The sequence below is a fragment of the Electrona antarctica genome, assembly GCF_951216825.1.
Source record: "Electrona antarctica genome assembly, chromosome: 21".
Lineage (NCBI taxonomy): Eukaryota > Metazoa > Chordata > Actinopteri > Myctophiformes > Myctophidae > Electrona > Electrona antarctica.
The window spans coordinates 37,147,127-37,174,626 of NC_136802.1; the positions used below are offsets into that span (position 1 = coordinate 37,147,127).

Sequence of the window (27,500 nt, forward strand, 5' to 3'; positions counted from 1 at the left end):
TGCAGAAAAAATGAGCATGGTTGCTATGTTCACCCTGTTCACCCGGGTGTGATTTCATTATGTCAGACATGAATTCATTACGTCAGACAGGCCTTACACCACTCAGTTCACACGGTGTAAACCACTCCTACAACTGGCTTTGTTTGTGCAGAAAAAATGAGCATGGTTGCTATGTTCACCCTGTTCACCCGGGTGTGATTTCATTACGTCAGACATGATTTCATTACGTCAGACAGGCCTTACACCACTCAGTTCACACGGGTGTGATTTTTTTATAATGGTATGAATCTAGAGTTGCAATACCCTCCATTGACTCACCAGTCCCCACCTATCCAATAAATATAGTTTTTCTATAAGTTATTCATGCATCAATCTTTTATCCATCCGGCGAGACGGGTCGCCGCATTTTGGAGTACCAAGTAACTTCTCCAGGTGCTCCTCTGAGTACTAGACCAAAACAGTTGTGTGCAGCCTTGTATATAATTGACTATGTTATATAGTCACAACAAACTTCATATTGCTCTCACGTCATAGCCTACTTGTGCTGGGGGAAATGGGGTAGCATTACATTAACCCATTCAGGCCTGACGTCGAAATTTTTAAATCATGACAATTTTCGGAAAGATTTGAGGCACATTTTAACGATTTTTCAAAAATAGCAGACCTACAAGCTCATAGCGCGCCACTCGGTGGCGCGCTATGAGCTTGTAGATCTGCTATTTTTCAATAGCTAAATTATAACAATGTTTAAAACACCAAAACGGGTTCCCGCCCCAAAATGGGTTAATGGTTAATGTGGTTAAACGCTAACGTGACATGGATGCGTTCCAGGTCTCAATGGATTAACCCATTTAGGCCTGACTTAAAAAAAAAAAAGAATCACACCCGTGTGAACTGAGTGGTGTAAGGTCTTATATAGACTGATCAGCTGTGGTCTGACGTAATGTCTGACGTAATGAAATCACACCCGTGTGAACTGGGTGACCATAGCAACCATGCTCATTTTTTGATACGAACAGACAGACAGACAGACACGTAAACTAACAAAGCCAGTTGTAGGAGTGGTTTACACCACTCAAAAAAAGAAAAAGTCTTCTGAAAGAATATATATTCAAAGATTTGTGCCGCATTTTCACGATTTTTCAAAAATAGCAGACCTACAAGCTCGTAGCGCGCCACTCTGTGGCGTGCTATGAGCTTGTAGATCTGCTATTTTTCAATAGCTAAAGTATAACATAATGCTTAGTTAAAACACCAAAAGGGGTTCCCGGCCCAGAATGGGTTAACCTAATAGCAAAATGGCCACTGTGTGCATATGGTTACTGGCTATATATGGAGCGTGTCTTCAGTGTACAGGGTTTGGGCGGCTGTGGCTCAGGAGGTATAGAGCAGGTCGTCCAATGATCCCTGGGTCGGCGGTTCGAATCCCGGCTCCTCCTGTCCACATGTCGAAGTGTCCTTGGGCAAGACACTGAACCCTACATTGCCTCCAATGAGTCGGTCGGTGTGAGCTCGCCACCATTGGTGTGTGAATGTTGGTAAGTGGTGGCGTCGACTGTTCGCCGCTTCACCTCCCAATGTATGAATGAATGAACCATTGTAAAGCGCTTTGAGCACTTGGAAAAGCGCTATAAAAATGCAATTAATTATTGATGAGGTCAGATAAACACATGGAATGTCAGAACAGGAAGGATGGGTGGGGTAGGACCTGTTCTGACATGTCAGAACAGGTCAGCTCCATATATGGAGATCTAAGGGTTTGAAGTTTGAGGTCGGATGTAGAGTTGCTGGCCGGCTCCATAGATGCAGATCTAGGTGATGATCGAGTCTTCTCCATGTATGGTAAATCCAGGGTTAGATGAGGTCAGTGTCAAATATGTTCAAATATGGAGATGTCCATATATATGGTGGCGTGACGTGTCGCAGGGTGTGATGTCATGGAGATCTAAGGGTCTCCGTGATGTCACGTGATGTCACGAGATGTCACGAGGTGTGACCATATATGGAGACGTGATGTCACGAGGCCTGACCATATAATGGAGACGTGATGTCACAAGGCATGACCATATATGGAAGTGTGGGTGACGGACGGACGGGATATTCATAGTAAATGCGACCTACGGGTCACAATTAAACATATGGGTAATAACTGGAAGATTGAGCTGTTGTGCTGTTTTGTTTTCTCACAGCATGCGTCTATGTATTTATGTGTATTTATATTCCCATCTGTCGGTGTGTGGGCGTGAGTTTGTTTGCTGCTATTCAAACACAAACACGCGTCAGTGAGTCACCACACAAACAAATACACAGGAGTTGAGCAGACACGAGAAGCTGGCCTGGGGGCTAACCATTTAGAAATGTAAAGCGTGTCTATTTGTTTGGGTGCTAGGAAGGGAGGGGCAGAATGAAAGTGTGAGAGAGAGAGAGAGAGAGAGAGAGAGAGAGAGAGAGCATCACATCCTGTGTGAATCCTCTTCAATAAGGAACCACTCTAACTGCAAATAGGTTCATTGCTTATGGTTACATATGGTTATTTTGATAGAACATCGTTTAGACCAGGGGTCTTCAATGTTTTTTTAGCCCAAGGACCCCTTAGCTGAGAGTGAGATGAAGCAAGGACCCCTTAGCTGAGAGTGAGATGAAGCAGGGACCCCTTAGCTGAGAGTGAGATGAAGCAGGGACCCCTTAGCTGAGAGTGAGATGAAGCAGGGACCCCTTAGCTGAGAGTGAGATGAAGCAGGGACCCCTTAGCTGAGAGTGAGATGAAGCAGGGACCCCTTAGCTGAGATTGAGAGATGAAGCAGGGACCCCTTAGCTGAGATTGAGAGATGAAGCAGGGACCCCTTAGCTGAGAGAGAGATGAAGCAGGGACCCCTTAGCTGAGAGAGAGATGAAGCAGGGACCCCTTAGCTGAGAGAGAGATGAAGCAGGGACCCCTTAGCTGAGAGAGAGATGAAGCAGGGACCCCTTAGCTGAGAGAGAGATGAAGCAGGGACCACTTAGCTGAGAGTGAGATGAAGCAGGGACCACTTAGCTGAGAGTGAGATGAAGCAGTGACCCCTTAGCTGAGAGTGAGATGAAGCAGGGACCCCTTAGCTGAGAGAGAGATGAAGCAGGGACCCCTTAGCTGAGAGAGAGATGAAGCAGGGACCCCTAGAACATCGTTTAGACCAGGGGTCTTCAATGTTTTTTTAGCCCAAGGACCCCTTAGCTGAGATTGAGAGATGAAGCAGGGACCCCTTAGCTGAGATTGAGAGATGAAGCAGGGACCCCTTAGCTGAGAGAGAGATGAAGCAGGGACCCCTTAGCTGAGAGAGAGATGAAGCAGGGACCCCTAGAACATCGTTTAGACCAGGGGTCTTCAATGTTTTTTTAGCCCAAGGACCCCTTAGCTGAGATTGAGAGATGAAGCAGGGACCCCTTAGCTGAGATTGAGAGATGAAGCAGGGACCCCTTAGCTGAGATTGAGATGAAGCAGGGACCCCTTAGCTGAGATTGAGAGATGAAGCAGGGACCCCTTAGCTGAGATTGAGAGATGAAGCAGGGACCCCTTAGCGGAGATTGAGAGATGAAGCAGGGACTCCTTAGCTGAGATTGAGAGATGAAGCAGGGACCCCTTAGCTGAGAGAGAGATGAAGCAAGGACACCTTAGCTGAGATTGAGAGATGAAGCAGGGACCCCTTAGCTGAGAGAGAGATGAAGCAGGGACCCCTTAGCTGAGAGTGAGATGAAGCAGGGACCCCTTAGCCGAGAGAGAGATGAAGCAGGGACCCCTTAGCTGAGAGAGAGATGAAGCAGGAACCCCTTGGCCGAGAGAGAGATGAAGCCCCTCCACTATTGTATAAAATTGTGTTGGAGATTAAACATTTTCATGAATTTCAAACTGCTTTCATAGACTTGTTTGACAGCACTGTCATCAGTGCATGTTGGATTCATCTTAACCCATTTTGAGCGGGAACCCCTTTTGGTGGTTACATATATTATGTTATAATTTAGCTATTGAAGTATAGCAGATCTACAAGCTCATAGCGCGTCACCGAGTGGTGCACTATGAACTTGTAGGTCTGCTATTTTTGAAAAATCGTTAAAATGTGACTCAAATCTTTCCGAAAATTGTCATGATTTAGAAAACTTTTTTTTAAATTTCGACGTCAGGCCTGAATGGGTTTAATGAGTATTTTCAAACATTAAACCACTTTGACCATCAGCACTTCAGTACCATCAGCACCATCAGTACTTTGTCTGCTCTTTTTCCCCCTACACCAAACCTCGTTCTCAAAAATAGCTTATGTATACAAACTCACACTGCCAGGCGTTGTGAGCTTGTAGATCTGCTAGTTTTTGATAACGTTCTTCTGCATAATAGGGATTTCAGGGTCCATGTGGTTAACCCATTCTGGGCGGGAACCCCTTTTGGTGTTTTAAACATTATGTTATGATTTAGCTATTGAAAAATAGCAGATCTACAAGCTCATAGCGCGCCACCGAGTGGCGCGCTACGAGCTTGTAGGTCTGCTATTTTTGAAAAATCGTGAAAATGTGGTGCAAACCTTTGAATATATATTCTTTCAGAGTGAACGTTTTTAACTCAAATCTTTGCTTCTGGGGAGGGTTCCTGGAACAACATATTTTCAGATGGTGGTCGGTGGCCAATTACAGGGGGTCCTTGACATGAAATATTGAGCACCACTGATACAGAAACATAGGTATTTCAGAAATGTTGACGTAAATGGGTTAATATACGCACGCATGCACGCACGCACGCACGCACGCACGCACGCACGCACGCACGCACGCACACGCACACGCACACGCACACGCACACGCACACGCACACACACACTGTTGAAGACTCCTGGTTTAGACTGATGCTTCTTGGTTTGCCTGGTATCCTAGCTTTTCGGGGCACCACGATGTCTCTCTGCATTCTATGTACACAGTATCTGTATGTAATTACCTTGCGGGTGGGAGTTGGGGTGATTATTATCTTCATTAAAACCTGCTCATCAACATTACAAACGGTTATGGGTCACAGGCAGGCTAGTTACAGTGTATAAATTACACTGGCTGCGTTTCGGGAATAGCAAAGCATTGCACACACACAAAAGAAAACAAAAGAAGATATTTGGCAAATTGTGCAAACTTGTACGTAATTCCAACAGTCATGATTGAGAAATTTGAGATTCTGAAAATGATAATTTGTGTTCTGATAATCACCATCAGTTCCAATTCAATAATTTGGGTGTTCAAATATGTTTATTCTGCCACTATACTTCATTTCAGTCTCTTACATGTACTGTATAACCAATACATTATTGGATCCAATGCCATTCCTACTACTGTATATGTATGTGTATCATGTACTTTCAGTATGCAGTGTTGTAAAGTAACTAAGTACTTGTACTCAAGTACCGTAGCCTAGTACATAAATACAATGTTGATTTGTTTTTCTTTTTTTCTTTTTTTGTACTTTATTTCCAATTTTCAATACTTGGAGTTCTACTCCACTACATCTCAGAGGCAAATATTGTACTTTTTACTTCAATTATTTCAAAACATACATTAACCTCTTTAGCCCTATCTCTACTTTGGCTATTTGAAAATAGCAGATCTACAAGCTCGCAAAGTGCTGTGATGCAACGCAACAAATAATTCAGTCTTAAAGAGTACAGCATCGACAGGACAGGGTGTCATGTCTCTTTGTGTCTTTCAGGTTCTCGGGGTGAGTCGTCGCACCATGCGATTGGTCAGTCTGGTACGTTACCTCACTTCCTGTTGGAGCCAAGCGATGCTTACGTCATCAAGAGCAACCCCATCAGGCTGCGCTGCCAGGCCCGTCCCGCCCTCCAGATCTTCTTCAAGTGCAACGGGGAATGGGTTCATCAGAAACACCACACCACGCAGGAGTACGCTGACAAAACCACAGGTGCAAAACGCCAAAAGCACGCACGCACGCACGCACGCACGCACGCACGCACGCACGCACGCACGCACGCACGCACGCACGCACGCACGCACGCACGCACGCACGCACGCACGCACGCACGCACGCACATTGGAGCACACTGACCGACCATGGGGGACAGGTACAACATCCACCTGTGTCTTAAAACAGTGTTGCTGCACTCATGCGTGCGTGCACATGTGCGCTTGTACGTGTGTACACGTGTTGTGCGCTTTTACGTGCGTGCGATGCGTGTGTAAATTGGCACCCACATCTCACCTCGTCTTTTCCTGTCCCTTCTGCTGGATCTAAAAAGTTTTAGTTCACATGTTTGATGTTAATTCATTCTGGGCGGGAACCCTTTTTGGTGTTAGCATTATGTTATGCTTTAGCTATTGAAAAATAGCAGATCTACAAGCTCGTAGCGCGCCACTCGGTGGCGCGCTACGAGCTTGTAGGTCTGCTATTTTTGAAAAATCGAAGAATGAAAGAACGACTGACATGGAAACATAGCTTTTTCAGAAAACTGTCAGGATGTAGAAGACATTTTTAGAATCTGATCTCAGGTCAAAATGGGTTAAAAATGGATTCTTGATGAAGACATGTTCCCATGGAGTCACTTTAAATTATACAGATGATTGAGGTTATAGGAGGTACAGTAGCAGACGCGTAACTAGATGTCAGTGGGCCCCGACGCAGGCTGTTCAGCGAGGGCCCCCGACGGCTATTTATATACAGACATTTGTTTTTGTTTTCTTTGCAAGTCTGCAGGCCACGGCACTTAATTAAGTAAAACTTATTTGTAAAATGGTTTTTTTTGGCCATAGTTTACAAGTTTACAGTCACTGTACAGTGCCGCTGTGCTTCCATCTGAACATGGAAGAGAAAGTGTTCAATGCACATGCAGAGGTCAGTGTGATGTGTTTGTTCCATAAATATGAAGATGCGTGGGTTTCCATGATATGATGCGTGGGTTAAACAGACCCCTAGGGGGTCCTCGGAGTTGCAACAGCCACATCTTATTCTTTGTGTGATGTCTTTTATGTTTTTACATTAACCACTTAAACCCTAGCATCCCTATTTTGAGGGGACCATTAGCCAAAAATAACAACAGATATTAACAATTTTGACCATTTTTTAACAATTATTTGTAAAATGTGTTAACCACTTAAACCTTAGCATCCCTATTCTGAGGGGACCATTAGCCAAAAAAAACAACAGAAATGAACAATTTTGACACATTTTTAACAATTATTTGTAAATTGTGTTAAAAATAACTAACAAGCTCATAATTTCTCTCTGCGAGAATCGAACCCCTAAATGATCCCCCTGTGCGCTCATCTGAGCCATCTGAGCAGCCATTGGCTGGGTGAATGCAGAAAAGCAACCCCTACCTCCCCCATAGGCCAAATAAACAATCCCTTTCTCCGTTCGCCCTACACGGCAAATCAATTTCACAGCCTACAAGGAACCCAAACAAAGTTTTAATGCTACTTCATCCGCATTTAAAGCGATGATTATCGTTTAATTGAATTATAGCAATCAGAAAGCAAAGCACAATGAAGGTCAGGGCTTTTATACAAGCTGTTTGCTGGTGTGATAGTGCTGATGCTTGACTTTACTCTATACGCGGTACTGATCATTATCTCTCCCGCAGTCACCATTGTATTCTGGCCTCTAAAACTTTACAAGCTGCACTCCACAGTTCATAGTCCTGCTCCCCATCTGGATCCGTATCACGCTTTATATCTCTCTCTGTCCGCTGGGAGAGATGGAAGAGAGAGGGAGATGGGGTAGAGCGAGCAAGCACACTCCAGAGACCAAAACGAGGGAGGGGAGAGAAGGAGTGAATGCATGACGGTAAAATGAGACAAAGACACAGAAAAGTATAAGGAAGGGGTATTATTTTCTGGTCCCGGGGGGGGGGGGGGGGGGGGGACCTGCTGTGGAAAGCGTTTACGGCTTTTCTCGGTTGATGGCTGCTCAGATGACTTTTGATGAGTGCACAGGGGAGCTGTTAGAGGTTAATAACCCATTAAAGCTGGGACAACATTTGTGTCATTTTAGATTTTTATACTGTAATACACATTGGTTGGCTATACATTTTTTTTTATTTTTTTTTATCGTGAACATTTGAGCAAATCTTTGCTTCTGAGGGTCCCTGGAACAAAATATGTTGAGATGGGGGGGGGGGGGGGGGGGGGGGGGGGGTCAGCGGTTAAATACATTTAATTGTTGGGGTCCTTGTCATAGGCTACAACAGCTAGGTCAGCCAGTTTCGGTATTTAAAGGAGCCGTGGCTAATGAGACAAATATGCATTTATACATTATACTTTCCCAATATAACAAAAATTGTAAATTAGAAACACCTTCAATATTTGATTCATTTCATAAAGAGACCGCTCCCGTCGCACGTTGATGATGTCATATCATATGTCCATGTTTGGTCCAGCCCTATGTAGTATGAAATGCATGTGCTAACTAAAAATCACACCCGTGTGAACTGAGTGGTGCAACTCCCCTCTCCCCCTGCCTCTCTCTCTCTGTAATTACTAGGCAACAGTGCAACACTATCTCTCTCTCTATGTTTCTGGGACAACAGCGCCACTTTTGCCCCTACTGGTACTCATAGCCACACACATAGGTTAACACGGACATTGCTGTTCCTTGGAGTGGTTGCACCACTCAAAAAACTACTTAATACTTCCTACGGTCACTATGAGCATCAAAGCAACATTTTAAATACTTTTTTATTAGCACATGCATCCCATATATATATATATCTATAGGACTTGACCACACGAGGGCAAATTACATCATCATTTTTGGGTAAAGCGTCTTTCTCAAGTGACACTTTGAAGTGTCGTGACACTGAAGTAAAAAAATTGGGAAGTAAGATTGTCTTTGTATGTATGCCACATCAAGTACACCTCCACTAATTGGGTCTTATGATTAAAATAAGAACGTTATAATGGTGTGTTACCACTTCAGTAAAATATATATTTGGGGCCAGAAAATGGTGTGCAGATTTTGTTTAATTTCTTTGCCACGAACACATGCCAAGCAGGGAGGCATTGTTTTTGTAGTCTTTGGGATGACTCTGCCAAGGATTGAACCCTGTCATCCCAATCTCAGATGGATTGTATCCACTCGGCTACGGGTGCCCTTAAAACCCATTTTGGGCGGGAACCCCTTTTGGCATTATGTTATGCTTTAGCTATTGAAAAACAGCAGATCTACAAGCTCATAGCGCGCCACCGAGTGGCGCGCTACGAGCTTGTAGATCTGCTATTTTTGAAAAATCGAAGAACCACTGACATAGAAACATAGCTTTTTCAGAAAACTGTCAGGATGTAGAAGACATTTTTAGAATCTGATCTCAGGTCAAAATGGGTTAACCTCAGTAAAGGCTGTGTTCAGTCAACTTTGAGAGGACACAAATATAACGCGTCCATTTGATTACATCTGTATTATTCTCTGAGGTTGTTACGGTCTAAGCAGAACCTCCTGTGTCATCTGCTAGGGGATGCCCAATGGATTTAGATTAACTATATTTTATTTTGGTGTGCCTTTGTTGTTATTTTTCTAGAGACAAAGTTGTACGACAACATGCATATTTGTATTACCATGGGTCCAATCAGGGTCTTTTGTTTTGCATATCACCCTCATGCAATATATATATATATTTCAGTGTTGAGAAATGGGACAATTAAAGTCAAACGTGGTCTCAAATTGGAACTGGTGATAACCCACTTCTACACTAAGTTTTGGTTAGCAGCATAACATCTTTGGTTAACCCATTAAAGGAGCATTCAGTGATTTGGAAAACCACCCAGTCCGCCCCAGTAACAAAATGTGCACATGCACACACTCTACAGTGGGGGGAAGTGCAACAGGCCAACAGCATGTGCCCCCACTCGATCATGATTGGAGGAAGGCCCCTCTCATCCTGATTGGATGAAGGCTTTGCCACCCGCCACCAAAACTGAAACTAGGGTTTTTTGACCCCAGGGGCTGACTGGGGACAGGGAGGAACTCCTTATATGGTCAGCACACTCTATGGTAGGGAGGATTATCCAAAAAATAAGTGATATTTGAATTCAGTGAAATCACTGAATATACCTTTAAGACCTGAGGCTGACTCTACGAATGCCTTCTAAATCAGTAGTTCTCGAACTTTTTCATGTCAAAGACCCCCAAATTGACATACTGTATATTTGGCCACGGCATTATTAGGGGGATCACAATGACATGTGTGAAGCCTTGTCATGTCTGTCTGTCTATCAGTCCCTCCTGGTACACACAACATCACTGACCACTTTCTTAACACGCTGAGGAAGGCTTTATGCCGAAACCTTTGTTTTGAAGGGCGTTAGCCCCTCCTATATGCCCAGCATGGTGTTTGGGGTGTGTACCCCATGGTGATGATTTGATTGGCTGAGCACCCCATATCGATGATTTGATTGGCTGAACAATGGGCGTATTGAGGATAAAAAGTGAGGGCAGAAAATGTGTCTTTGTTCTTTTTTTCTTGAATCCGTCAGAAACACATGAAAACTTTCAGCAGGCTGTTGCATTCTGGAGCGATACACATACCTTTCAAAGGTTTCATTTTTCTTTGGTGAACAGTGTTCATCAAACTTCTTGACAACCTCATCAAACTTTTCTTTGTCTTCTGCGTTGGCAAACTCAAAGGTGTTGTATACTTCCACAGCTTGTTGTCCAGCGACAGTCAGAAGCAGTGCAATCCTCCTTGCCTCAGACTTTTCATCTAGGCCTGCAGCCATCAGGTACAGCATGAAACGCTGTTTGAAGGTACGCCACTCATAGTCCACATTACCAGTCCAATTCACTGCGTCTGGCGGCTTCACACTTTCCATGACGACTCGTGACCACTCCTGGTACCATGTAATGTTTCTGTATCTCAATGAAGAAACTTGGTTCTTGATAATGTAACTTTATTTGAACTGATAGGGTTTGGTGGCATACATGTCATACATCCTAGTCTATGATCTAGAAATGTTTGTAGGTGTGGCCTTGATATAGGTGTGGCACAGTCATCAACAGTGCCATCTAGTGGCTGTTATAAATCATATCACATATCACAACAGATGCCACAAGTGATTAGCCTTGAGGACTTGAGGATGAAAAGAGAGGACAGACAAGTGAGGACGCCAATTGTGATTGGCCGGAATGTGATAGTTCTCTTGTTGACCTTGTTTGTAGTTCTAGAATGAACGCATCTTAGAGTTTGCATCTTGATATATATGATGTATGATGACAAGAGCGCCCCTCACTTCACACGGGTGTGATTCCCCCCCCCCGCTCACTCCCTTTCTCTGTCTCTCTCGTTGACTGTTCCTCTCCACTCCCTCGAGTTGGTGCTGCTATATCTATCGTGGATTGACAGTCCAATGTCCATGATATGAATGGATGTCGTACACGTTGTGAAGTAGTGCGCACACTACTTCACAACCTACCAAAGCTTTACAGAAGCTGTGAGTGAGTGAGTGAGTGAGTGAGTGAGTGTCAATTAACCCTTAGCCTACTGTTGACGGATTTAATTAATTAATCCAAACCTACCGTTGACGGAATTGACGGGCTGGTTTAATTCCCTATAATCGGGCGTTTAATGTAGCAAAATGTAGCAACTTTTGGCTAGTTTGGCTAACGACCGATGTAATCTACCTAAAACCGGCCGAAATCCTTGCGTGCACTGTCGATTATGCACGTGCGCGGTCTTTATGTGCATCGCTGTGTAAAATGCGATATTTGGGGCTTGATTTGAGCTTAATTTGACTTAGTAGTTATAAAAAATACGATGATAGCTTAGCATCCCGGACATCTGAGAGTGCTGCACAGGGTGAAACTATTACCGGATGTTATTGATCGTTAAAACGGAAGTGTCTCGCCAGATTCGCTCTATTTGGTCAAAATCGGCATAACGGTGACGTTACCGCCACCATCAGGACTGAGTGTCTAATACTATAGTCTTGCCCCGTGAAAATGAGATATAGTGTGTATATCACGGAATTTTTCTATTGGCATTAAAATTATGAATTAAAAATATGAATAGAAGGCACTGAGAAGCTGCTATTGGGAGTGGCAGTCCATATTGTGTGACCTGCTAAGTAGTATAGGTGTGTAGACACTGGATTGTTAAAAGCCAATGGGCGAGCTACTTTAACTTCAGTGTGTGTGGGCTATCAAATGAATGTTATGTATAAATCTGGCCCCACGCTATACGGCCACATGTCCTATTGTCCTGGGTGCTTGTCGTTTAGCGGTATCCATGGGTGCCCGCGGGCAAGGAGGCACGCGCAGGAACGGCATCTATGGTCCCCAGTTAATAACCCATTTTGGGCGGGAACCCCTTTTGGTGTTAGCATTATGTTATGCTTTAGCTATTAAAAAATAGCAGATCTACAAGCTCATAGCGCGCCACCGAGTGGCGCGCTACGAGCTTGTAGGTCTGCTATTTTTGAAAAATCGTAAAAATGTGGCGCAAATCTTTGAATATATATTCTTTCAAAGTGAATGTTTTTAACTCGGGTCTAAATGGGTTAAAAATCATGATTAATATGATTAATTGTTGCTCACTGTATTATGATGAAGATGCCATGTTGATAATATACAGTACATCTCTGGATTATCTGGATGCTTTTTTATTCCCCTGCATCCAATACAATGTGCACCGCAGTATAACTTTGACTATAACCCATTCTGACCTGAGATCAGATTCTATAAATGTCTTCTACATCCTGACAGTTTTCTGAAAAAGCTATGTTTCTATGTCAGTCGTTCTTCGATTTTTCAAAAATAGCAGACCTACAAAGCTCGTAGCGCGCCACTCGGTGGCGCGCTATGAGCTTGTAGATCTGCTATTTTTCAATAGCTAAAGCATAACATAATGCTAACACCAAAAGGGGTTCCCGCCCAAATTGGGATAAACTCCAAACAACTCCCTGAAACAGCATCAAACAGTTTGTGAAGGTGAGAGCCATCTCCTTTTGCAGTATATCGTGAGGTTTATATGCACAATAAGATGCTGTTATTATCATATTTGAAGACAGTATATCCATAGTAGCTTACTGCTGTGGCCCAAAGAGGAGAGATGCATGCTGGGTATTCTTGCATGCATGCACATTGCACACTACCAGTTATATTACTATAGCTCTTTCATCTATTGCATATATACCGGTACACACCCACACGCATGCACGCACGCACGCACGCACGCACGCACGCATGCACGCACACAGTCACACAGTCACACAATTCAAATTGGCGTAGGCAGCAACACATCATAGATGGAGCCCTTCTCTCAGTTACGCTTACTGATGCAATTTTCTCCTTCCCGATACCGATTCCAATACCCATAACTTGTGTATTGGTTGATATAGCGAGTACGGATCTGATCCCAGTGTGTAATTTAAAAACAACCTAGGACAGTGGTTCTCCAAGTGGGGAACAAGGACTCTCTGCTGGGTTCCTTAATGGGGTTCCAAATGTCCCCTCGCAGGTCTGTAACGGACGGGTCCATTTTGTTTCATAACTCTCAGAGTTATGAGGGCGGGGGTCCTTGAAATTGAAATATGTTTCTAAAACGGTTAGTCCCAATACTTGATTCTGATTGGCTGGTTACCGTCACGTGACCGGTGTAAATTAATCCACACCTTCAATCACTTTCTATCATCCTGCAGCCTTGTAGACCAGGGGAGCACTTGATTGCCTTACACACGCTGGCCGTGCGGGCGTGTAAGCACCGCCCGCACTCATATGACTGTGAATGTGTGGCTCCAGGCAGCCCCGTAAAGACATCAAGCGCTATTCTCCCGTCACATAGCCTACTTGCCGAGCAAAACAAGGAAGTGATGTGGCTCGCTCTGGTGGCGCAAAGCGTAGCTACTTTTGTGAATTTAATAGTTTTATGAGGTTAATATTGCTATATGTTTGTAACCGTTTTAGAAAAGCAATAAGCCACTCGAGGCCCCAGCTTATCGGGTATTTTACAATGGCTGGGAGGGTAGAAGACCCTCGGCTGCGCGTCGGGTCTGCCTACGCCCCCAGCCATTGTAAAATACCCGGTAACCTGAGACCTCTCGTGGCTTATTGCTTTATTGAGAACCACTGATCTAGAAATAAATACAAATTCCATTCATTAAAGTGCAGCTTAGTTAGGAAAACAATAATGTAAACACTTTAAAAAACGTACGTTTGTGTATAAAACGGTCGAGCAACTGAAGCATTCGAAATGTGCCAATTATATATCTTCATGTGATTAATTCCGTGGTATCGGAATGGCATAGACTGGCATATACTCGCCGATACCAGCATTTTTAGGCAATAGAGGGATATGCGCGTGACATCATCATCAAACCAGGAAGTTATGCAGGAACACCTACTGAGTGGCAAAAAACTACTTTCTGGCCTTGACAGCCCATACATCCACAGAGAAAAGTCATATCTGATTGCATTAAACAACATTAAACAATGTTAAACTCACTTTGCCTGTTGCTTTGCCACTCGATTTGCCACTCGATGTGCCATTCACTTTAAGCATGCGCATACCCTCTATATCGTCTGCTATTACCATGGTGGTATCGGAACAGCTAGATCTACTCTCAAGTTCAAGTTCAAAGAGTAAACAGTTCTTGTTTTCCAGAGATTTAGGCCAGATGCTATTTCCATGTTATTACATCCATCAATCCATCATCACACCCACTGAGGGGGGAGGCAGTGTGATTGATACAGCACAGACACACAGCACACTCCATGGGATTAAATGACAACCTACTTTCTCTTTAACACACACTTGAGACTCTGCAGTGATGATCCTCCTCGCAGAGAAAGTATTATTTTTCTTTTTCTGTCTTTTTCCATTTCTTTCTTTCTTTCATCTCCTCCTTTTTGTCTCCGCCAGGCTGAAAGGCATGGCCGAGACTATGGGCTACATTTTCATTTTCATGTTTTGCAAAATAGTAAAAATAGGCAAAGAAGTTTAGGGATAAGGGGTTTAGCGGTGATGAAAATGGAGCCCTATATGTTTTGTGGTCAGCTAATATACTGTATGGCACCGTTGGCGAAACTGTGTACCCACTCCTTGGATGCCAGGGCAGAACCTCTGCCTCCGTTTTTTCACATGGGCCTGTTATACTGTCATATGCGCGTGACATCATCATCAAACCCGGAAGTTATGCAGGAATGCCTAATGAGTGGCAAAAAACTACTTTCTGGCCTTGACAGCCCATACATCCAAACAGAAAAGTCCTATCTGATTGCATTAAACAACATTAAACAATGTTAAACTCACTTTGCCTGTTGCTTTGCCACTCGATTTGCCAGGTGGTTCGGGCATCTGGTTAGGATGTCTCTCGAGCATGTCCCTATAGAGCGTCGCAGTCCCGCCCCCTTTCACGACGACGCCAGGCCCAGGAAATGAATCCCGATGCATTTTTCCGATAGACATTTCAAAACGTATTTATTTAAAGACCTTTTAAGCGTCGTACGAAGCCAACTCTTGTCGTGACAAATCATGACAACACACACAATATTTTGGACCAAACAAATAATTACAAAGAAGAAAAACAACAAAAAAAGTGTTGTAACCTGCCATTTTTTTCTACTTTCTAATTATTTGTTTGGCCCGAAAAATTGTGTTTGTTGTCATGATTTGTCACGACAAGAGTTGGCTTTGTCCGCGGCGTAAACGTCTTTAAATAAATACTTTCTGAAAAGTCTATGAGGAAAATTAACCGGGATTTCTTTTCCGGGTCTCTTGAGGGGGCGGGACTGCGACGCTCTATAAGGGAAGTCCTCGATGCACGTCCCACTGGGAGGACACCCCGGGGCAGACCAAGGCGCAGTTGGAGGGATTACATTGACTCACTGGCCTTGGAATGCCTCGGGATCCCCCAGGAGGAAGTTAGTAATTTTGCTCTGGAGAGGGAAGTCTGGAGCTCTCTGGATGGATGGCTGGATGTCCTATAATGCACCCCCAAACAGTGGGCCAGGACCCATTTTTATGGGTCCCTTTTATTTTTTGCTTCCGACATTTACCAAACACAGCTACAACAGATCTTGTACTGAAGGCTCCACTCTCCGCTGTGAAGCAAATTCAATTACATTAAATAAAACATTTACAACATGCACTGTAACAACACAATATTTCACATGTACATCATATCTTCTCTAGATATGTACTGACGAATTGAACTAGCTGTAATTGACCCATGACTTCTGTATGGTTTAAATATGGTAAATAAAGAGACTACTGTATTGTAGATTAGAATAATATAGTGTTGTGCTTTGCATTGGTTGAGGTTTAGATCCAGGCTCTCAAGTTGCTTCACGGTAGGCGAAACATGGTCAATTATAAACACTGGCTCTGTTGACCTAATCTGACTCCGCCAGATGGGGCAGCAGAGAGTACACTCCTACTGCTCCCATCTGGGAACTCTCAGGCAGACTTGATGCCCGGCCACAAAACGGCCTGGCCAATCAGCAGCAGCTAGAAGCTAGAAGCTGCTGCTAGAAGCTGCTAGAAGCTGCTAGAAGCTGCTGCTGATTGGCCAGGCCGTTTTGTGGCCGGGCATCAAGTCTGCCTGAGAGTTCCCAGATGGGAGTAGGAGGGGGGAACCCAGTGTACTCTCTGCTGCCCCATCTGGCGGAGTCAGGTTACTGTTGACCCCACACTGTCTACAAACGCTATAAACCCATTTTGGGCGGGAACCCCTTTTGGTGTTTTAAACATTGTTATAATATAGCTGTTGAAAAATAGCAGATCTACAAGCTCATAGCGGGCCACCAAGTGGCGCGCTATGAGCTTGTAGGTCTGCTATTTTTGAAAAATCGTGAAAATGTGGCACACACTTTCTTTCAGAGCGAACATTTTTAACTCAAATCTTTGCTTCTGGGAGGGTCCCTGCAGGAACAACATATTTTCAGATGGGGGTCGGTGGCCAATTACATATCATTTTTGGGGTCCTTGACATGAAATATTGAGCACCACTGATACAGAAACATGAGGTATTTCAGAAAACTGTCAGGATTTAGAAGACTTTTTTTTATTTCAATGTCAGGCCTGAATTGGTTAAGAGACTTTGCTATCCAAACGACTCTGGCAAACGGCAGCAGCCTATTTCAAACGGTGAAAGCACAGCATGTACACAGCAGCACCCTAAAGGGCGAGGTGGTGTGCACGCATCCGCCTGGGTGAGGGCAGATTGCTGGGCGAGCACTGGTGCTTTGTCATGGGGGGGTCGTCAGAACAGGTCAGCTCCATATATGGAGATCTAAGGGTGGCAGCGGGGGAAGTGATTTGAGTGTACAGGGTTTGATGAGGTCTGGCCATATATGGAGCGTGTCTTGAGTGCACAGGGTTTTATGAGGTCAGATCAACATATGCAATGTCAGAACAGGTCAGCTCCATATCTGGAGACCAAAGGGTTGCACCGGGGGCGGTATCTTGAGTGTACAGGGTTTGATGAGGGGACCAGGTAGGGCCGCTGGCCTTCATTTTCAGGTTTGATGGTGTCAGAATGACATATGGAGCGTGTGATGTCACAAGGCGTGCATGGACTGACGACCATATATGGAGATCTAAGGGTCTCCATGATGTCATGTGGTGTCACGAGGTGTGACCATAATTATACAACATATATTCTTTTCAGAAAACTCTTAGGATTTAGAACACAAATCTTCTCTTCTGGGGGTCCCAGCCCTAAACATTTTCAGATGGCGAGGTCCTCAGCATTTTGGGGGTCCGTAGCAGACCTATAGAGAACTATATACTGATTGGTTAAAGTGGTAGGAGCTGTAAGTAGAATTAAACATCCTCAAATTCAGTAGCTGTGCAGATCTGTGTATGATGACAATTATAGTTAGTAGATCAAGGATGTTGATTAAAGGATGAAGTTCTCTGATTAGAAGAATGTTCTGAATGTTTAAACGCAAATCTTCAAGATTTCTAATTCTGTCTGTCCATGATTATAATATGAGTAATTCCCTTTGTATCTTCAAACGGCTCATGTTGTAGCAAAACTGTATAGTCACTATAGGGTCATCAGAGGATTTTAGAGTGCTCTGAAATAAAAAGCTGTGACCCTTCCGGTGACACAAATACTGTAGATTTTACATGACCCTCCCCAAGTGAAAATAATTATTATCCACCCTCCCTGTTTGAATGTTATAAAACAGTATAAAATATAGCCGTATTGCCACAGGGGCAGCAGTGGAGATCGGTAGGTAGAGCGTCCTCTGAGTTGGCGTCGAAGTGTCCTTGAGCAAGACACTGAACCCCTAATTGCTCGCAATGAGCAGGTGCGGGTGCCTTGCATGGTTTCCCCCGCCATCGGATGTGTGAATGTGTGTGGGAATGGGCGAACGTAATGCACAATCATTGTAAAGCGCCTTGGACAAAGGCAACTATATAAATGCACCATTTATTTATCATGCAAGAGTGTCGCGCACAAAAGTATAGTGAAAACAGCAGATCTTACAAGCCCCCAACGCGTTGCCACATAACGAGCGTGTAGATTGGCTGTTTTCACATACAAGGTTTCCCCTCTTGACAGAGACGATATTTCAAATTCACAATGTCTCTATTCGCATTATATCCTCCCTGGAGAAAACCACATACTGTAGCACTCTCACATTTTGGGACGATGTATCAAGTCTCTCTACAGACACTGAATAAGATATGAAACGATATGAAAGTGTTATTTGTCACGCGGTAGCTTTTCCTGAAAGTCTTCTGTAACCAAAGCACATAAGGGAGTGCTGGGTTTAACCCATTTTGGCCGGGAACCCCTTTTGGTGTTTTAAACATTATGTTATAATAGGCCTATCTCACAGCCCCCTTTCCACGCCCCCTTCTGGTAGCTAGTGGTGACATTTAACATTTACACGTTTTTTTCTCTGGAGAATCTAAGTACATTTCCTAATGTAAAAATGTGACAGACCAATATTATTATGAAGCAAACAAGATGGTAAATCAGCTCAAACCTTACCTTGAGAAAACAAAAGTTGTAGACTTCTTAAAGGTATATTCAGTGATTTCACTTCATTCAAATATCACTTATTTTGGATAATCCTCCCTAATATAAAGTGGGCTGACCATATAAGGAGTTCCTCCCTGTCCCCAGTGAGCCCCTGGGGTCAAAAAACCCTAGTTTCGGTTTGGGCTTTGGGTGGCAAAGCCTTCATCCAATCAGGATGAGAGGGGCCTTCCTCCAATCATGATCGAGTGGGGCGGGCATTGGTGCACGTGCTGTTGGTCTGTTGTACTTCCCCCACTGTAGAGCGTGTGCATGTGCACATCTTGTTACCGGGTGGACCGTTTTTTTCCCCAAATCACTGAATGCTCCTTTAAATGACCTCTGTTAACATGTAGTGTCTATGGAGTGACGTCACGCTATCACCACTATAGCTCCGAAAGGGGGCGTGGAAAGGGGGCGTGGAAATTCTGTGAGATAGGCCTATTTAGCTATTGAAAAATAGCAGATCTACAAGCTCATAGCGCGCCACCGAGTGGCGCGCTACGAGCTTGTAGGTCTGCTATTTTTTAAACCTTGTTAAAATGTGCCTAAAATCTTTCAGAAAATTGTCATGATTTAGAAAACTTTTTTTTTTAAATTTCGACGTCAGGCCTGAATGGGATAAACATGGCAAATACAACAAGATTCCAGGGCATTAGGTACGGAGTGTTTCTGGCAGCTTTTGATATTAGTATTAGTAAGTAAACAACATCAGGAAGAAGCAGGACTCAACCATCAGGATTCGAACTCCATTCTTTTATTGTATATGTCATCACACCAGAGAGAGACTAGTGTCTCCCTCCAGAGCTTCCCCCCAGCACCCCCCACACATAGTATAGTTTATACTTTCAGCAGTGTACAGAGTTCCAGGAGTAACAAGAGATGGTCATTCCTTAAATGGACTCTATTCTATAGTTAACTCACACAGTTTGAAATAGGTGTATTTATTTTATTTATTATTTATTTATTTGACAGGGACATTATGCGTCTCCACCAGGCCGAAGGCATGGGGAGAGAGTATGTTTTGCACTCCGTCCGTGTGTGTGTGTGTGTGTGTGTGTGTGTGTGTGTGTGTGTGTGTGTGTGTGTGTGTGTGTGTGTGTGTGTGTGTGTGTGTGTGTGTGTGTGTGTGTGTGTGTGTGTGTGTGTGTGTGTGTGTGTGTGTGTGTGTGTGTGTGTGTGTGTGTGTGCGTGCGTGCGTGCGTGCGTGCGTGCGTGCGTGCGTGCGTGCGTGCGTGCGTGCGTGCGTGCGTGCGTGCGTGCGTGCGTGCGTGCGTGCGTGCGTGCGTGCGTGCGTGCGTGCGTGCGTGCGTGCGTGCGTGCGTGCGTGCGTGCGTGCGTGCGTGCGTGCGTGCGTGCGTGCGTGCGTGCGTGCGTGCGTGCGTGCGTGCGTGCGTGCGTGCGTGCGTGCGTGCGTGCGTGCGTGCGTGCGTGCGTGCGTGCGTGCGTGCGTGCGTGCGTGCGTGCGTGCGTGCGTGCGTGCGTGCGTGCGTGCGTGCGTCCGTCCGTCCGTCCGTCCGTCCGTCCGTCCGTCCGTCCGTCCGTCCGTCCGTTACCAGCTAATCTCCGGTACCATTGGCCCGATCCATGCCAAACTTTGCACACACACTCCATGGATGCCAACGACGAACCTCTGCCCCAAATATTCCTCAACGGCCTGTTATAGCGCCACCATGAGGCCGATTTAGGCAAAACACATTTCTGTAGATTACTCGTACACATTTTATCCATACATCACACAATTCGGTATACACTATCTAGTGTATCATGTGATCAACACGGATCTGCACCATTTCCCATCTTCCATCCTGATTGGCTAAGATTGCCTTCCAAAGCTCACATGATTGGTCCGTTTCGAACAAAATGCCACAAATCACAAACACAGTGTGCAATTTCCGTGAAATTATACACGCACATTTCCACTAGGCCGAGGACGACATGCCACTCATTTCTTCCCCAAATCAGCCTCAAGGTGGCGCTATAACAGGCCAATTCCTGTTTTTAGCTATAACTGCATCGATCTGTATACAACTTATGTATGCGCACTCCCTAGAGGCCATGGAAAAACATTGTCCCTGCATCCCTCCACATCTGCCGGTTATAGCGCCACCATGAGGTCGATTTCTGCAAAACACATTGCTTATGTTAGTCGCACAGATTTCATCCAAATGTCACGCAAATCGGTACACATGATCTCTGTAGTCATGTGATCAAGACGAGTCTGTTGGATTTCTCAGATTGTACACTGATTGGCTAATATTGCCTTCCAAAGTTTTCAGGAGTGGCCCGTTTTGTACAAAATGCTGCACATGTCCTGCTCATCCAGAATTATATCCTCAGAGATGCTGTGAGTGATCTGGCTCTGCATTTCCTCAAAAAAATTAAGAAAATTGTTGCAAAAAAAAACAAAACAAAAACATCCTCCTAAACATTTTGCCAAACATCACACACACTCCTATCCTCCTGGTGGAGACCTGTGTCCGGAAGGGCACTTTTTCTAGTTTACATCTGTAGTCCCTGAGCAGGCTCTTAAAATGGTAGTAAAACTAAACATACAATGACACATACAGTACAATGCAATACATTACAGATAAAAGAAAGAAAGAGTGTATAGTGTGCCAGCACACAACACCATGCATTATTGCCATGTGTGCATATGTGCCAGTTTACATGAGTCGGCAGTCTCTAATGAGTTTGTCAGTGAAGAACAGGTGAGTAATTAGAGTGTTAAGTATCATCTACTAGCTAGGCTACATTAAATTAATCAATACCATAGTGTTTATATGCATTTTCGCCACCACAGGAGTAGTTAGCCCAGCCACAGACATCCCATGAAGATTGTTTTGCTGTCTGTACTTTAGGGACTGCGGCTCTCATAACTCACTGAAGTAGAGGCATTTTTCAAGCGATGAAAGATTGTTCTCCATTGTGGCAAAATTGGCAGTGCAGGCCTCCATTCTCCACCTTCAGAGTAAAAAGCACGTGTTGTACCGCCACCAATTTCTGACTCAACAATTTACTTTTTTTGTTCTCACTTCTTGCACGTGTGCCTAACTTTTTTTCTTCTTTTTTTTATATAAGTCGCTGTAGAAACACTTTGTAATAGTTTGAAACAGTTGGTTGTCGTCTCGTGCTTTCATGTTTTTGTTTTTTTCTCGTGAAATCTGCCACGTGTGCGATATAGTCCCCATGACTCAGGAACTGGTGAAGGACGAGAGTTTGAGAACAGAGAGACCATTGCCTTGGAGAACGGTCTTTCATCATTTGGAAAAACCTCTTTCACTTCAGTGAATATTATGAAACGATATTAACCCATTTTGGCCTGATCTCGAAATTTAAAAAAATGTATTCTAAATCCTCCAGTTTTCTGAAATAAATATTTTCACGATTTTTCAAAAATAGCAGACCTACAAGCTCGTAGCGCGCCACTCGGTGGCGCGCTATGAGCTTGTAGATCTGCTATTTTTCAATAGCTAAAGCATAACATAATGCTAACACCAAAAGGGGTTCCCGCCCAAAATGGGTTAAACTCAGTCCAAACTCCATAGAGGTTGTTTTGTTTGTCTGCACTTCAGTGACTAACAGTCTTTGACAGGACGATCAGTGGAACACAGACACACTCAGCACAGCCCTCTGTGGGGGATCAGTCTTACTTAGGAAGGCATTTTGTTGACAAAGAATCTCCTCCTGGAAATGCCATGATGGAGAGTGACAGAAGGAGAGATAGAGATGGACGGATGGAAGGAGAATATAGTGAAAGAAAAAGGAGGAGGGGAGAGGAGGATGGGACAGAGGGGATGACACCTGCACAGTGCACATGTAATGTGCACGCGCACGCGCACACACACACACACACACACGCATGTGCACACACGCACAGAGGAAGTTGGGACAAAGACGATGATGATCTGTGCCTGGAGAATTCAACAGAAAGGCTGATACCCAGAGATGGAGAGATAAGAGGAAGAGTGGTGAGGTAAGAGGAAGGACAGAGTAGAGGAGGAGATCTGCTTTGAAGGGCAAGGGGCTGCCGTGGAAGAAGTACTCAAAATTCTTACTTAAGTCAATAATGCAATGATACAAAAGTATTCAAAGTAAAGTTTTCTAATAATTGTAGTGAAGGTGCATATTTGCCTCTGAGATCTAGTGGAGTAGAAACAAAAAGAGTAGGCTATAGAAAATTGGAAAAAATCCTCAAAAGTCTAGGCCTATACTTGTTATTTTCCATCACGGGAGAGGAGAGGAGAGGAGAGGAGGGGAGGGGAGGGGAGGGGAGGGGAGGGGAGAGGAGAGGAGAGGGGAGGGGAGGAGAGGAGAGGAGAGGAGGCGCAGGGAAAACGATACACAAAGAGGAACTGGCATATAGAGACATATAGTGTATCTAATCCCACAGCGTCTCTGATGAGGAGATAGTGTCGGTGAGAAAGAGAAGAGAAGAGAGTGAACAGAAAGCAGAGGTTGTCCACCCTGCCAATACTCTGACAGAAAGCTTTAGTAACAGTAACGATGGAAGTTGGAGATCCACCCCACCCGGCTATACAATACCCGTTGTACCCGCGGCTGTGGCTCAGGAGGTAGAGCAGGTCGCCCAATGATCCCTGGGTCGGCGGTTCGAATCCCGGCTCCTGCTGTCCACATGTCGAAGTGTCCTTGGGCAAGACACTGAACCCTACTTTGCCTCCAATGAGTTGGTTGGTGTGAGCTCTCCACCATTGGTGTGTGAATGTGGGAAGTGAGGACGCTGGCGTCGACTGTTCGCCGCTTCACCTCCCAATGTATGAATGAATGAACCATTGTAAAGCGCTTTGAGCACTTGGAAAAGCGCTATAAAAATGCAATTCATTATTATTATTATTACCCGTGTCGGAGTACCCGTATCCACCCATCTGTCTGTGTCCCTTTTATGCCCATATATGGAGATTTTTGTATCTGTCTCTTTATTACTATATATGGAGTTCTGTGTCAGGCACGCCCAAATACGGAGTGTTGTGATGTCAGAACAGGCCAGCTCCATATATTGAGCCTGGTGGGCAGGGGCCCTGTCCAGAGCCCCGCTCCTTTCGTGGCGGTTCTGGACAACCGTGGGTACGACCGACTCGACACCGGGAACTGCACTGCACTCCCTGTGGGGGATGGAACGCGTACAGTCTGTGGAATTTGAAGCCGGTGGGGCGAACGGTTCTCAAGTGTGGATTACAGACGTACCGACGTACAGAGACGTGGTACATTTACAGATAGATATACTGTCGGTAATGTATGTCTTGTAATAATCTAAATCTATAACCCATTTTGGGCGGGAACCCCTTTTGGTGTAAGCATCATGTTATGCTTTAGCTATTGAAAAATAGCAGATCTACAAGCTCAAAGCGCGCCACCGAGTGGCGCGCTACGAGCTTGTAGGTCTGCTATTTTTGAAAAGTGGAAGAACGACTGACACAGAAACATAGCTTTTTCGGAAAACTGTCAGGATGTAGAAGACATTTTTAGAATCTGATCTCAGGTCAAAATGGGTTAAAGTACTTAGTTCCTTGTTTCCACCCCTGGGAGCACCGTGTCCCACTCGTCTCGCAGCGTACGTCAGTCAGTGTCTGGGCCCTCAGCCAAATCCTCACCCGTTCCCCACGTGCCGTACCGCCCGCTAACAATGTCACATCACACAAACATCCCCCCCGAAGCTTCGCTCACATCCGACAGACGCTTTCCTCGTGCTATATCCATCCACAATGCATCCAACGCACAGCAGCGCACCATGCATGTCAGCCCCGTGTGTAGACGGCTGGCTGCCTTAACCCATTCTGACCTGAGATCAGATTCTAAAAATGTCTTCTACATATTTTGTATGTCTTTTTATGTCTTTTACATCTCTGAAAAAGCTATGTTTCTATGTCAGTCGTTCTTCGATTTTTCAAAAATAGAAGACCTACAAGCTCGTAGCGCGCCACTCGGTGGCGCGCTATGAGCTTGTAGATCTGCTATTTTTCAATAGCTAAAGCATAACATAATGCTAACACCAAAAGGGGTTCCCGCCCAGAATGGGTTAACCAAATGCCATCATCCTGACAATCCCCCCCCACCGGCCCACCACCATCATACTGACAATCCCCCCCCCCCGGTTCAGTATGACAAGAAGAGACGCCCGTGCTAGGATGCTCGGATCACACAGCCACTTATGGCTCTGGCACAACCCGCTGGCATCCCTGAGGCGTTCCAACCATAGACATAGATACTGTAGGTATAGATCTCTGTGGCGTCTGTACTCAAATGAGGGGAAGCTTCCGCGTGACCGCATCGGTGATTCACAGAAGCCTCCGTGTGCGTCACAGAACGGACGTTCGGTATATGCCAATCAGAGGCAATGTTTGTTTTCTCATGCCAATAGAGGGTATGCGCATGCTTAAAGTGAATTGCACATCGAGTGGCAAATCGAGTGGCAAAGCAACATGCAAAGTGAGTTTAACATTGTTTAATGTTGTTTAATGCAATCAGATAGGACTTTTCTGTTTGGATGTATGGGCTGTCAAGGCCAGAAAGTAGTTTTTTGCCACTCAGTAGGCATTCCTGCATAACTTCTGGGTTTGATGATGATGTCACGCGCATACCCTCTATAAAGCTCCTTTGGATTGAATTGATAAGTAGCGGAAAAGACGCGCTGTGACTTCTGCCTTAAGGTGGCCTTACACTAGCCGATTTTTTTCAATCTGAAATCTGATAGCACCACACACTACAGGATAATCGGAAGCGGGGCAGAGCAAATATCAAACATTCTTGATGTTGATTGGGCCGATCCCGATCGCGCTTTGAGCGGTCGGGCACCCCCCGAGCGTCAACAATGCCCGATTATCGGCTAGTGTAAGGCCACCTTTACAGTGCGATACACCGTCGCTCCAATGAACTGCAGCGACCGATGCCACTCCACAAACGTGTCCAACCTAGGCATCTCTAGGATTTATATCTATGAGGTAAAAGTTTCAGCACTTGCGCAGGAAACTGGGTTCAAATCCAGGGTAGAAGAGGAAAGTTACAAACTGTATAGTGCTGCATTAATGTCTGACCAGCTGGCCACCTGGGCCTGGGCTGGTCAGACAGGTTTGCATAATGTATGAACCATTACAAAAAAAGAGGCATACAGTATGTGTAAGTAAGTGTTGTGTATTCTGTTGTGTATATAGACTTAACCACTTAAAGGACCACTTCACCACTTTTCAACCTATCTTCATATAATAGGTCCTCACTAATAATCATGATAAAATGGCACGATTTTTTTCTACTTAGTCTGTGTCTCATAGGAGGGCCGTGGGCAGTTTAGAAACCGTCTTCCAGTGACATCATCATTAGGCAGATTTTTTTTTAACATTATTTTACAAAAAATTTTTGATTTTCATTATCGTGAGAACGATGGCTTCCATTTTCACATTGCAACTTTTCAGGACTAGTAAGCCTGCAGTTTCTATTAGCTTGTATTCCCCATCGATGATGTCACTGGAAGACGGTTTCTGAACTCCCCAATGCCCTCCTATGAGACACAGACTGAGTAGAAAAGAATTGCACAATTTTTTCATGATTATTTGTGAGGACCTACTATAGGAAGATAGGTTGAAAAGTGGTGAAGTGGTCCTTTAAACCGTGTATGCTGTTGACCGGAATCTCCCAGGGCTCCATATGACTCGTTCTTTCCCTCTTCAGCGGTGGTCAGTGGTCTCTGGGGACCACGTGGTCCTTGAGGGGGTTCCAGGTGGTCCCCAGCTAAATGATGGAGAGTTGGTAACCAAATGAACCCTATACCTTTAAACTCATTGTAAAATTAAACCATCTTCATTACTTAATTTGCAAGATGTCTACGCATTTTAGACAATGTAGGCCTAATGGTGTATTATTTTTTATGTTATATATTATGTAATCTGCTCGTAAGGATCTGGAGTGTCAGTTTGGTATTCAATTGATCATTGTTTGCAAACCGTCATGTCGGTTTATTGTAATTGTTCATGTAAACTGTAAAAAGTGTCCTGTGAGTCCATATGGGCGGGGCTTCTTCGGAAGCATGACACTTAAATAAAGAATCAATCAATCAATCAATCAAATGTAGAAGAATTGTTATTTTTTTAACGTTTGCCTGTTAATCCCTCCTATGGTACCACATCAATACAGCATGGAATTATGGACAAAATATTATCCGACGACAACAAAATATTCTAAGTATTGGGTCTGAGAAGCTAAATGGTGGTCCGTGGCGCAAATGGAAAAATAAATAATGGATCTTGATCTTGGGTTTGAAAACCACTGAGATCTAGGGAATTTGTAAACAGCCGAGTAATAAGAGGGATAATGTCAACTGAGCTTATAAATAAAGCCCTTAAAAGCGCGCCACCGAGTGGCGCGCTACGAGCTTGTAGGTCTGCTATTTTTGAAAAATCGAAGAACGACTGACATAGAAACATAGCTTTTTCAGAAAACTGTCAGGATGTAGAAGACGTTTTTAGAATCTGATCTCAGCCAGACCGAAACAGCCGTTGGCAAAAGAA

The 27,500-nt window shown here is 44.5% G+C and overlaps 1 protein-coding gene across 1 annotated transcript in view; it reads left to right on the forward strand.

Annotated features, from left to right (window-relative positions):
- The window catches only part of LOC306914201 (netrin receptor UNC5D-like), a 204,154-nt gene that overhangs the window by 128,575 nt on the left and 48,079 nt on the right, over positions 1-27,500 (forward strand). The window contains exon 2 of the mRNA XM_079491180.1: positions 5,714-5,926. Coding sequence (XP_079347306.1) covers positions 5,714-5,926 — 213 coding nt within the window. The remainder of the gene's footprint in view (positions 1-5,713; positions 5,927-27,500) is intronic.